General features: G+C 38.3%; 1 protein-coding gene across 1 annotated transcript in view; it reads left to right on the top strand.

The window, feature by feature from the left end:
* The window catches only part of MAGI2 (membrane associated guanylate kinase, WW and PDZ domain containing 2), a 1,332,916-nt gene that overhangs the window by 1,077,526 nt on the left and 241,553 nt on the right, over nucleotides 1–13,837 (top strand). Inside the window, exon 10 of the mRNA XM_042916449.1 lies at nucleotides 12,472–13,110. Within this exon, the coding sequence (XP_042772383.1) occupies nucleotides 12,472–13,110 (639 nt within the window). The remainder of the gene's footprint in view (nucleotides 1–12,471; nucleotides 13,111–13,837) is intronic.

The following is a 13,837-nucleotide window of genomic DNA, read 5'->3' as shown; positions in this document are numbered from 1 at the left end:
GGGCACCTGGTCAGCCCATTCAGATATAGATAATTCTATCATTTTGATTTCTTCATGTAGGCTACAAGTTGTGCATAAAAACTGGACTGGTATGTCATGATAAAATATCGCATATGTTTACATTATGCCAAAATAGGTGTTCAATTCAGGCAGTCAAAATGTGAAATTGGGTAAACAAAATTCCAAATGATTAACTTGTAGTCTAAGTCTTAAGAAATGCCAAATAAATCGATGAAATGAATCTTGAAATTTCATAAATTTATATAACCGAGAATGCATATAGTTAGCACACTGGCCTGAAAGTAACACCAAACATGATAGAGACTGAGGCAGCTCTGATATTTTGCAACTGTGGTACTTAGTTTTGCTAAGCTATGACGACTTCTTCTACAAAACAAAGTTAGTATATTCTCCACCAGGTTATTTCAAGGATTAAATGAGACTAAGTCTCTAAAGTGCTTGGTGGAATTTGGGGCACACGGTTTTATTATTCTTAGCACATAAATAGTAGCTATTGTTATTAGCCAAGTTAGTCATTGCTCTGTGACTTCCAACCATGCATATTTTCAGTAGAAAGGATTTAATGGACTATTTTTGCATTATCTAAACCAAAAAAAAAAATCAAGAGACTATGTAAAACTTTTACTTTTCGATTGATTAATCTGGGACTATATGGTTATGACTCTTGCATTTTAGTCTGGTTTGCAAGAACTTGAAATATAAAGTGCTGATAGTATAATTATAAAATTATTACTAGATTTGCGTTTAGAAAGCAAGAAATTTTCATTGTTTTGTCTTTATTGTTAATTATATTTGGCTGGAATACAAAATGTACTGTAACCCTTCAGTGAGCGATGAGTGATATAACATAGACACGTGGATCTATTCATGTAGATATATGTTCAGTGGGAGTGATAGAAGGAGGGACAGTTTAAGATCTTCCAGGATGAAGTTCCACTAACTTATTCCAATCAGTTTTAGTATAATAATTGTAACATTGGGAACAGCAGGGGATTATATTGTTTTTCTCTGTGCATTTGTCTGCTGCATCTGAGAATAGAATAATCTCCATTATCTGCAGGGAAATTGCTGCATATTTCCCTGAAACTCATAGACTAGTGACATTATTCATCCCCAAAACAATCTGTGTACAATGTATGGCGTAGAGGGGGTCGTGGGAAGGTACCATACCCTTATGGAGGAAGTCTTGGATGTCTGATATTATAAAAGACCATATTGATTTCCCTTTCTCTTCTCCTAAATCAAAGAGATAGTAACCATCTTTCTCTGGATTCCAAAATTTTAGTGCAGCCAAGAGAAAAATGTTTCTTCCCCTTTTCCATGTGTTTGAGGGTTTTCAATTGACAATCTTTGGTGTATATGGCCCGATGAGCAGACTGACTTTTTGATACTTGTATAAAATATTGCTCTTTCAGAAACTGAAATTGGAAATAAAAGTGTCCAAGTTTGAACGATCAGAGTCTGTCAGTGAAGATTCACATCTGCCAAGTCTGTTTTCCTCTTAACAAGTTAGAAGGCTCTCTCACCAAGCCTTGGACCCGTGTGTATGCAATATACAGTCACATTTTTAGCATGGCACATTTGTTCTTTCTGCCAGCCATTTTATGAAGCTCGGCAACTTAATGCTGCACCAGTTCAGAAGTCCATATGGGAGGAATATTCTGGCAGCCCTCGTTTCAGCAAGGCAGCAGGGGCTCTGCAATTGTTCACGTGAAGGGAGTGAAGGAGTAGATCAACATAATCTAATGTTACAGTATCAGTTAGGGATTGTTGATTGGCTTGCAGTGGAAGCACCAGTCAGAGCACTTTCCAGAAATACCATACAGGGTGATAAAGATCTAGGGGTGAGAGTTCCTTGGCCGAGCAGCCCCAAAATTGACATCCTCTATCTTCAGTCTGGATGCTCAAGACAGTACCCAGCTCACACAGGAACAGATAGTCTTTTTTTTTTCCAAAAGTAATTCAAGGGAACAAGTTTGCAAAATGTTCTCTGGCATCTTGAAATAGTTATTCCCCCCTATTCTAGTACCAATTTCACAGTATCAAAAACTAAATTCCACTTTCCTCCAACTAAAAAAACACTGCTTCTACCTTTCTTAAAAGTGCATGTTGGTAGCAAACACTTAGAAACCGTTGGGCAGGAGGCAGTGGTCTGAATGAAATGGATCCACTGGTCCTTTTCATCTCTCCTTGATGTTCATTTTTCTTGCTCAGTCAGAATGGCTTGCAATCCACAATCGTGGGTTGAGTAAACTGTTGGAAAACAGGTCCACAAACAGTTCCTGGCTCCCCCCAGCCAGCTGTCCCCCATCAGTTCAGGGGAAGCTTTACAGCCATTTGATACTGTGTTGGAGTAAGTTCAGAAGGTAGTGATGATCATGCCATGTTGGCCCCTAGGAGCCACTTATGTAAAAAAGAACCATACTCTTTGAGGTCTATGGTTAATGCTATTTGAAAGTAAGCATGCGAGTTGCTTGCCATTCATATAAAATTGCTCTTCTTTTCAAGGTAGTTCTGTAGTTTGAGTTTTCATGGAGGGTTGTGTGTTGATTGAGCATATTTCTTTGATGCCTCTGCCCTCATCTGTATCTATAACACACAGGAGAGGACAAGGAAACTTCATTTTTATCTTGCTTTCATAAACTTTCATCTTGCCAAGGTTTTAATATAGATTTTTAAATTCTTTCATTTTTATTTTCTTCAGTGAAATCGTAAGTTCCCTTTCAATGCAAGAACCAATTTTCATTTTACAGGATTCCTCTGATAACATGTTGGTCTTTTTTGTGTTTGTTTAAAATTCATTACATTGTTTTAGAGAAATGACAGATTCATTGACCATTTCATGTTACTGAATTAAAGTGAGAAAGCTATTTAGAAAGCCTCTGCTCTTTGGAGCTTTGCAAAAACCAGTCTTTTGTGCTTTCTTTTTGTGCCTTTACTTATAGTTTTAATCTGAAGAGTTGTTTCATCTTTGCCAAATCAGCAAATAATCAATGCTTTTAAATTTCTCTTTTCTTTCTCCTCTCTAACAAAGTAAAATGCAAGTATTTAAATAGATCTTACCACACAATGCCAAACACAAAGGAAATGTAAATAGCTCGCTGGACTAATTCACATCTGCCAGGGAATAATTGTTGGATGTGTGCTGATTAGGCATAATTTTTTTTCAACCAAGCTTTTAATTAGGCATCTGCACCGGGTCACACAGATGACATTATAAAATGTGGATTAAGAAGTCTCATTCTTTTGAGAAATAAGTGGCCATGCTAACATCTTGGTATCCTTCTGCCTATAGTTAGAGTGTTGGAATCACTGGCTGCTGTTGGAACCTTGGGGTAGGCCCCCAGAAGCTTGTCATTTACCTGTTTAATGGTGCCACAGAAGTTTCCCAGTACCTTATGGGAGGGCAGTAGGAGAGCTTTTCATATTCTCACAAGATGTAGATAATCCCCAGGCTGCACCTTAGACATGATGCTTTCTGACTTTTACATTTAACATGAACAGAAACTAGACTACAGAAAGTGAAACTGCTCCGGCGCCTGGGTAGCTCAGTAGGTTAAGTGACAGACTTCAGCTCAGGTCATGATCTTGTGGTTTGTGAGTTTGAGCTCCACATCGGGCTCTGTGCTGACAGTTCAGAGCCTGGAGCCTGCTTCAGATTCTGTGTCTCCCTCTCTCTGTGCCCATCCTCCCCCAACCCTGCCCCCTTCCTCCCCCGCCCCCTCCGGGCTCGCACTCTGTCTCTCTCTCTCAAGAATAAGTAAACCTTAAAAAAAAAGGAAAGAAAAGAAAGTGAAACTGCTTGCTCAAGATCACACAGCTATTGAAATAATTTCTAGTAGAGCTTATGTTTCACGATGGTTACTGAGTTTGGGGAGTTTCAGTGCCCTATCACCCCTCGGCCTCAGCATCCTCAAAGCCTTCTTCCAGGCAGCTTTTTTGAAGGGACCACAGGAAGCTGACTGAGCGATTGCGATAGATTCCCCTGTTTGCAATTATTTGCTTCACCGCTTTCCTCCATTAACTTAACTAATTAAAAGAATATTGCAGTTCATTTCTCAATTTTCATATTCAGGAATTAAAGATATTTTACCCAGTGTTCCTACTGATATGATTTGAGGTACACAAAAGAATGCCTGAGTCAACACTTGTCCCAGATGATTTGAAATTCTTAACATTTGTGTGGAAGTCTTGAATTCAATGTCTAAATCTCACCTAATTATTAGTGTGACTTTAGAGAAGTTATGTAACTTCTCAGCTCAGTTTTCATATGTATAAAGAAAGTATAGGTCACAATGCCTATTTTATACAGATTATGGAAGAATTGGGTAAGGTGGGGTTTGTAAGTGCCAGATAAATATTATATGTATTAAAATGGTAGTCACTATGGTCAGAGAAATTCGTGGTGCTGTTAATGTGGTTAAAATGGATTGAAGAACTAAGCTGTCAGGAGGAATGCCACACAGGGAGAAGTAATTAACAGCCAACACAATAGGAGGTGGCCAGAAAGATGGTCAAAAAGGTGAAGCTGTCCTCAAAGGGTGATTAGGAATTTGTTATTGGGGACAAGGCATGGAGAGAAGCAGGAGGCTGGAAAGAACAGAGGATGTATAGGGGCATGGCTGTGAGCTTGGGCAAGTGAAACACAGTATAGGTTGGGAAGAGACAGGAGATGGTGAAAACGTATAAGATCCTTATATGCTATGCTACAGAATTTGGACTCTATTATCTTCCTGTGAACAGGCACTGAAGGACGTGAAATAGAAAAAACATCAGAGAATAAAGTATAGAGGAGGAGCTGAGCTTTGCAGCCACTGACACTAGTGTCCTTGACTTGAAGAATATTCACACTCTCTTGGTTCCTGAGCCAATACTGACCAGAAGGGGGAGTTAATTAGGAATCCCCTGTACTCCTAGAAATCTGTACAGGGTGGGATTAGGGAACTCCGTAATCCCACAGGTTCACTGAATTATGCATATGCTAGGCTTCCCTCTCCTCCTTCTCTTGTCTTTCCTGCTGACATCAGGAAGACCAGCCAAGAGACTGTTGCAGAAGTTCATACAAGAGATGGTAAGCCCTGACCTCAGGTGGTGGAAGTAGGAAAACAAAGAAAGGAACCAACTGCAGACTTAGCTAAGAGGGAGATCCAGACCCTGTGTCTTAGAATTCCAGAATGAAGAAAATACCTTAGAGATCATCTGGTTCAGTCTCCCCTTTAATAACATGGTGCCTGAGTCATAGTAGTCGTTGAGTATAGTAAATATTTGCTGAACAAATTAATGAATAAATGAGGGCTAAGACCCAGAAATGTGCTGACACCACTAATTATTAACATCACTGGCATAAGAACATAAATCTCCTGATTCCTAAGTCAGTGCTCTCTCCATATGCCACACTTGGTTTTATAATGTAAAACATAAATACATACATACATACAGACATACATACATTCATATATTCATTATTGGAGACTTATGTTAGTGCTATAGCTGAATTCACCTCATTTTCATTCACAATGTGATTTAAAATGTAGCATATCAGATTTAATAAACTATCCTTTTCTGATGAAGGCATTTTGTACTGACTCTCATACCTTCATAACCTAAATATTTCTGTTTTGCATTTCTGCATAATGGGAGGATTCCTGCAGTAATGCTATCTACAAGACAGATGTTTAAAGTCAATAGAAGCATGGAAGGTTCAGAATTTCCAAGGTGGGATCTCCTCCAATTAATGGCTATTTTTATAACTATCACTCTAAAGAGACCATTTGGGAATTTTAGAAACTGCTTTAAATTATTCCAAGAGAATGGTGTTTCTGCCTTATGACAACAGAAATCTGGGAAATAGTCTTTATCTTAAGCAAAAAAAAAAAAAAGAGAGAGAGAGAGAGAGATTTAGGTATAAGGAAAAACTTTGGGGCAATAAGAGACATAGAACCCTATAACAGATTCATCAAGGAACCTGAGAAAATAAGACAAAGGCCCATTTATTTCCTTGGGTATTTCTCTCTAGATGTTTCTCACTTTGTGACATTACTAAGACTATGCCAAGACCGACACATGTAGATGTAGTAAGTTGCACCTACCACCTCACCTCTCACCACTGCCACACAGTTCAGACTATCTGATCCCTACACCTGCAGCACATTGTATTTATATTCCAGAAAAGAATGAGGAATCCAAGGATACTTTCATGAGTCACTGGTCTTCCTTGATGGGAAATGGTGTATTCAGTCACATGGATGAACATATCTGTCCTCTCAAATTTCTGCAAAAAAACTATCAAATACTTTAATAAAATTCAGCAGGTTCCTTTTAAAATTTTTTAACATTTATTTATTTTTGAGAGAGAGAGAGCATGAGCAGGGGAAGGGCAGAGAGAGAGGGAGACACAGAATCCGAAGCAGGCTCCAGGCCCTGAGCTGTCAGCACAGAGCCCGATGAGGGACTGGAACTCACGGACCGCGAGATCATGACCTGAGCAAAGTCGGACGCCCAACCGACTAAGCCACCCAGTCCCCCCTCAGCAGGTTCCTTTTAAAGATTCGAACTATTGTATTGTATTATTCTCATCCTTAAGATGTTTTTATTTTCCACTCGTTATCAGTTATTTGTTTAAAAGTTTAACATATGTATTTATATATGTAACATCATAATAGTTCTGTACCATTTATAGGACATTTTCACAGACATCTCTTTTCTGTAGGGTAGGGTAGAACAGCTGTCATTATCTCCATTTCATAGATGAGGAAACAGATGTTGAATGACTTGCTCAAAGAGTGACCCAAGGAGACCCAGCTTCAATTCCGTTTGCCCATCTGACATACCACAATGCTTCATTTGGGAGAATAAACAATATCAAGGGCGAGTATTTACAATTTAATTGAAGTGTTGAGTATCACACCCTCAAAAGTACATTTCAGAATGTATTATGTTTTGGAGGGTTGTAGAATAGAATGAAAATGAATTTCAATATTATAATAAAATTTCCTATTACAGTAAAATTATATATTTTTATTATAAAAAACACAAACACACAAGATTCAGAAAAGGAAGTCCAGTTAAATCTTATTAGCTGGAGAGGAACCTCAAAAAAATAATAAGTTTTCAATACAGAATTCATGTAATTGGTGGGATGGGAGTAGTGGGTGAGAATTGTCTTTCAGCAAAAATTTAGATGACTTGGGAAAAACAGAAGTTAGAAACAATGAAGGCTGCAAAGTTAGCAAATAAACCTACTCCAGTTTTCCTCTGACTAAACCTTTCTATCCTTTATTCAATAGGAATTTATCCTAAATACCTAAAGAGTTCTCAACATAGTAATATTACTCTATTTATTTTGTGGGGGGAAACGTAGAACAGGTAGAAAACTCCCACAGAAGAATAAAGTCAAGAGATGAAATTGTAACATGAGATAGTAACATGAGATAGTAACAATCGGAGCAAAATAATGAAAGATATTTTTGAAGAGGTGAGGAAGGAATGAATCAGATGAGATGGAGTTACACACAGAAAGGAAGTGCCCCTGAGGGTAGAGGAATAGCAGACTTCAACTAAAAGGCATAGAGCAAGTTGTAGATTGTAGGCAGCAAAGACACCAGCATCACAGAATGGAAGTTTATAGGGTAGTGAAAACAAAAATAAATTGGAAAGCCTACTGGTCAAGAGTGTTAACCAACACGTTTAAAGATTGAGTATTTTGAACTTCCATGACTACAGGATGTGAATGGAATGTGAAGTAAGTTAGTCTAGTCTGGTCCAAGATGGTGGTTAAGGAAGGTAGACAGCAGGTGGTAAGTGACAGAGGCTAAAAAGGAAGTTTCGGCATACTACAGTGACTCAACAAATGTGGGAGCAGAAGAAAGAGGTACAAAAATAATTCCATTTTAAGCAATGCTCTATGAAAAGTGCCCTATTTTATCCAAAATGATGAAGAACCCAAGAGATATCCAATATTGTATTTTGGTTTCCATGACTAAGAGAGAGACCAGTTATCTTGGAACATATTCTTATACAGGCCAGCAATTTTAAACTTCTGCTTCATCAGCCTGATTCTCCTTCACTTGTACTTTGAAATCTCATAACTGAGAATCAGGTCTTTATGAGACCAGCCCTATTTGGGACACCAAACTCATCAGTCACATCAAATTTGACCCATAGGCCCCAGGTCAGTAGCCCTAAGACATCTGGCCTCAATAGGGCCTAAAGTAAATGGCCATATAAGAAACAACGTAACATTGCAGGCAACATGGCAATGAAAATGCATGCTTGGCTGCCAAAAGAAATGCATCATTTTATTTTTGTGAAGAACCTTTTTTTGGTAAAATTAAAAGTGTTTTCACAAGGGTGATCTCATTCTCACAGTAGCCATGGCAAAAAGGAAATGGAGGAGATATTTTGATTCCCATTTTATAAAAGAATGAATTGAGAGAGGGAGAAATCAAGCGACTCTTTTCCAATTCTCCCTCTTAAATAGGCCAACGGGGCTTGAGCTAGAGCCAATTTTCCTAATGACGTCTCTTTCTGTGCTCTGAAGCCCAGTCTATCCCAGGATTTGGCATGGCACCATCGGATGGCATATACCAGGTGGCTCATATTTTTATTTCACAACATGTAAATGACATTCATACAGCAAGTCTATAAATATCCTACCCAATTAGTTCTATCTGAACAGGCAAATGTTTGCTTACAAATCCATCTACAACAATTTTGGCATGACACAATGTCTAGGCATCTATATACATTTTTTTAAAGTGAGCAGCTGAGTACTGTCAAGTTGTTAGTTTTATCCTGTGGTAACTGACCTCTCATCTTTTACATTCAGAAAGCTTCTGTGTAGCGCCGTAAAGATATCACTTTATCACTGCTTGCTTGATGACTTGAAAAATTGCTCTGAGTGGAAAAGATCCATAAATTTTAAAAGGCAGTCTTACCAAGAACCACAAATAGTTCTTATTCTGCTTCTAAATAGCAAGATCACATTAAAACTCAAAAATAGATAACATTAATCACTATAATTCAAATAACTACTCTCTAGACCTGGCAGGGAACCGTCAGAGCTTAGTTCTTTCCTCCTATGAATTTCTGGCACAGCATGCTGGGGGGCTGGGGAGTTGTTAACAGTGATTAAAGTTAGGGAAAGCCTTAGAGGCATTTGTTACCTTCCTACCTTTGATCTGCCTACTCAGAAACTCATACTCAGTCTTGATTATGACTATGGTGGGAATATCTTGGTGGGACTGTCCTGATTTTAGAGAAGGATATAACCAAGGACAGATAATAATTACTGGAATGGCAATCATCCTTTGCATAACAACTTACAAACCCTGTCACCTGCATGATCTCATTTGTTATTTCCCATAGAACAAGAAGTTGCTATTACTCTTGTTCCTCATTACTTGTGAAGAATCTGAGTCACAGAGGATTTAAGTTGGTTTTGGAAGTCACACAGCTAATTTTAAGTGAGGGAGCTGGAAATCAGACCAAAGTCTTCTGACACCCTACCCCATATAATGTCAGCTATACCGTGCAGCCCCCCAAACCTACCGAAAACACTGGATCCAGAATGGAGATGGGCAGAAGAGCGGTCAATGTGTTAAAACAAAAAAATGTAAAAGACTAACCAAATAGGAAAAAAATGAGGAAATGATATGTACTAAAGAGGAAACCCAAATGGCCAATAAACATATAAAAAATTCTCACCCTTACTAGCAGTCTGGGAAATGCAAATTAAAACCATGATCACACCCATTAGATCAATGAAAGTTAAGCCTGAGAATGCCAAGTATTGCATCAGATATGGAGCAATGAAAATTTTGATATACTAAAAATGGGAGTGTGCAGCTATTTGACCTATTTTGCGAGCCATTTGCCATTGTGTAACGAAGTTGAAAAAGCATGTGGTCTATGCCCAGCAATTCTGTGGCAAGGTCCATATCTCAGAAAAACTCTATATTCACAAGGGCCATGGAAAGAGATTATTAGCAGAATTATCTTAAATAGCCAAAAATTCACAAAAACCCCAGCATCCATTAACAGAAAAATGGATAAATGTTAATAAAAGAGTGATATAGCCATCCAATCCTCTATTGCAATGAAGAGTAATGAACTAGAGGTAAAGGTATTAAATAGATAAACATCAGAAATACATTTGGAAGGAAATTATAGAAGATTAATATGTATTCCATTTCCAATGATTTTTAGAATGTGAAAAGCCATATTTGGGGGTATATTATTATTTAGGGATTAAATATTATTTAGGAATATTATTTACAGGTACCTGGATATATCATAAAAGCATAAAGTACATGTGAATAAAGCAGGACAGTGACTACCTTTGGAAAGGGCAAGAAGTGAATACAAGTGGGAGGGGGGTGCTACCTGGAGGGCCATAACTAATATGTGCAGTGCTGTCTTCATTAAGTTGGATGGTGGTACACAGGTAGTTATTATTCTTTCAACCTTCTAATGTGTAAAATAGATTATCAAAACTTAAAAATCAAAGAGGCAGGAAAGAGAAGAAAAAAAAGTTTGTCTGGATTAGACACCTCTCTGGGACTCTGGGATGACCAGGCCAGTTGAAAATGATGTCACAGGGTCCCCGGCCACCCTGGTCTAATGAGGAGTCATAGCAGCAGGGGGAGGAGGATCATCCCAACTCAGCCCTGTATCATGCTCCAAAATCCCAGCCATTACCAACACCCTTTCTGATAGACATAATTTGAAGAGTGAAGTTCCATCTCACCAGTCACAGAGTCTGTGACATTTTCTAGAATCACACCTAACCTGGATCCCCAGAAAATGGCTTTTCTGTCTTTATATCTTTAGCACTTTCACACAGTTCTCTAGCATTCGGGAAGAGGGAGTGTTAACTGAGTCTATGTTGCTGATAGTATTTTACTCAGGAATGTTTTATTCATAGAATTATTTATTTGAGAATGCATATAGTGGAGTAATTTTATATCAGATACTAAAAAAATCTAGAAAAGTATTTAACTCTGAAAACTCAACTCTGTGTTTTTCATTTTTGATGTTTGCAATTTTGATGGGCAAGAATATCTCAGAATGAAATCCTTAGCCATTTACACTATCCCTTTCAGAATTATCCTGATAAATTAATGTCTGCTGAGTTACTCATTTGACAGTCCATGAAAACATGTCTTTTTATCCCTCATATACTCCTCAGCATAGTCAGGCATAATCTCAGTTTGCAAGTTCAATTCTCAAATATTATGGTTTTTAAGGATAAAAATATCAATCCATAATAGAACAGTTGTCTAAATATAAAACTGTTATTCATACATAATTGAAAATTTAAACAGTTATCTCAAACAAGCATGTTTTTCTGCATTTTAAGGAGGAAATATTGTTTTCCAGAGTTATTCATTATAGTGAATAGTGAGTTCATTATAATGAATAATTAACATTTAGGGCATTTGAATATCATAAAGTTAACTTCTAACCAGTGGACTTTTGTAACTCTATTATAGTTCACTGGGGAGAGAGGACAAATGCCTTTTAAAAAATGATCTACAGAAATATAATTAATCTAACATAAAAGGATGAGCCTGTGGCAGCCTCCTGTTTGAAAGCCAGGGTCCCCAATCCCCTCCATCCTTTTTTAGCAACAGTGATATTAATAGTGGTCCACATTTTTGGGCACTCACCATGTGTCAGGCACTATGCCAAGCACTTTTCCTGCATTATCTTATTTTCTCCTCACAACAACTTTACAAACGCAGAACTGTGGTTCAAAGCAGGCAAGTCCCTTACCCAATATCACATATCAGCTAAGTAGCTAGAGCTAGGATACGGACCCAGATCCCTGGTCCCAAAACCTGTGTTCTTGACCTTGCTTGTATACATGAACCTTTGTAATTACATCTTGCTGTAGATGGAGAAAGTAAGTGGGCAAAATATTTTCCTCTTTCACAAAAAAGAAAAATAGTTGACTGAGACAAGTTATATGTCTATCTCTATCTCTGTCTCTGTCTCTGTCTCTGTCTCTGTCTCTATCTCTATATATACTGGGGCTTTCTTTTTCATCCAAAACTTACGACTACCACTTCTCAGTAGTTTGAAAATTCTATTAACTGAATTGCACTGAAGATGGAAATGATGGAAAAGAAGCACAGAATGTGTGCTTCCTCAAGGCACAAATTCATCTAAACTTTTCTTCCTGAGCCTTTCTTTCTGAATACAACGCTGTTTCTGAACTCCAAGAATAACCAAATAGGATTTTTTTTCGTCATTTGATCATTTGTTGGCAGACCTGTTGTAACCTTGAGTCACCTATGGTGAATTTAAATATTATTCTAATTGATTTTCTCACTGCTTACTGAGAAACACAGTGCCTCTTTTACTAGTCTCATAAATAATTCCATTTCTCTATGTCAACTTTAATTGAATGTACCTCATGTTGTCAATCTCTTTCTTTTTTCCTTGCAGGTGATGTCATTGTCTATATTAATGAAGTTTGTGTCCTTGGACACACTCATGCAGATGTAGTCAAACTTTTCCAGTCTGTTCCTATCGGTCAAAGTGTCAACCTGGTGTTGTGTCGTGGCTACCCTTTGCCCTTTGATCCTGAAGATCCTGCTAACAGCATGGTGCCACCCCTTGCAATAATGGAGAGGCCACCTCCAGTGATGGTCAACGGAAGACATAACTATGAAACATATTTGGAATACATTTCTCGGACCTCACAGTCAGTTCCAGATATAACAGATCGGCCACCTCATTCTTTGCACTCAATGCCAGCGGATGGTCAACTAGATGGCACGTATCCACCACCCGTCCATGATGACAATGTGTCTATGGCTTCATCTGGGGCCACCCAAGCTGAACTTATGACCTTAACCATTGTGAAAGGTGCCCAGGGCTTTGGCTTCACTATTGCCGATAGTCCTACAGGACAGCGGGTGAAACAAATACTTGACATTCAGGGATGCCCTGGCCTGTGTGAAGGCGACCTCATTGTTGAGATCAACCAGCAGAATGTACAGAACCTGAGCCATACAGAAGTAGTGGATATACTTAAGGACTGTCCCATTGGAAGCGAGACTTCTTTGATTATCCATCGAGGAGGTAAGATAACACTGGCTCATCAATAAAATATTCAGGTAAAATAGTAAGACCTTTACAATAATATCATAAAAGTAGAAGTTTCTCTGGAGCTGAATGAGAACACACTCTAAGAAAGTAAAAGAGAAAAGAGTCCAGGAAGCTATGGGTTTTTTTTTAATTTTTAGAATATGTATTCTCCTATTTTACATTAAACACAATAAACGTAGTGCTTGCAGTCTTACAAATCTACCTTAATATGAATTTGGAGGGTAAAGATTGAATCCCCAAATATGAGTGGGCTGTATTCCAAAAGTTCATTAATGTACCGATTGTAGAAATCTCAGGCTGGGTTTCCATTGACTTAATTAAGAAATCTGAGTCTTCCAACCAAACCAATATTCTGTATTGTGCGTAGGATTCTAGGCTAGCTAGTTCAACCCTTTCCAAGTTCAAGTATAGTCTTGATAATCCCCATAAGAACCATTGGAAACTGATTGTTGCAGAAAAATCTTTTTAGAGTTGTGAATTGGGATGCTTAGGACACTTCTTTCACTACCACATGGATAATTACTCATGGTGCCCTCCATGACCTGGGAAGAAAGTTATGGAACAGGGTTAGGGCTGGAGTTCTGGGCTGGGTGTTCTAGGTGAAGTATGAACATCGGAGCAGTGAGGAGCATGGTAGGAGCTCTGAGCCCTGGGTGTTTCTTCTTTTCTACCTTCTGGAGGAGAGAATGGGGCCACGCAG

The sequence above is a fragment of the Panthera leo genome, chromosome A2 (genome assembly GCF_018350215.1).
Source record: "Panthera leo isolate Ple1 chromosome A2, P.leo_Ple1_pat1.1, whole genome shotgun sequence".
In the NCBI taxonomy this organism is placed as follows: Eukaryota; Metazoa; Chordata; class Mammalia; order Carnivora; family Felidae; genus Panthera; species Panthera leo.
This window is presented reverse-complemented; position numbering and strand designations above follow the sequence as displayed.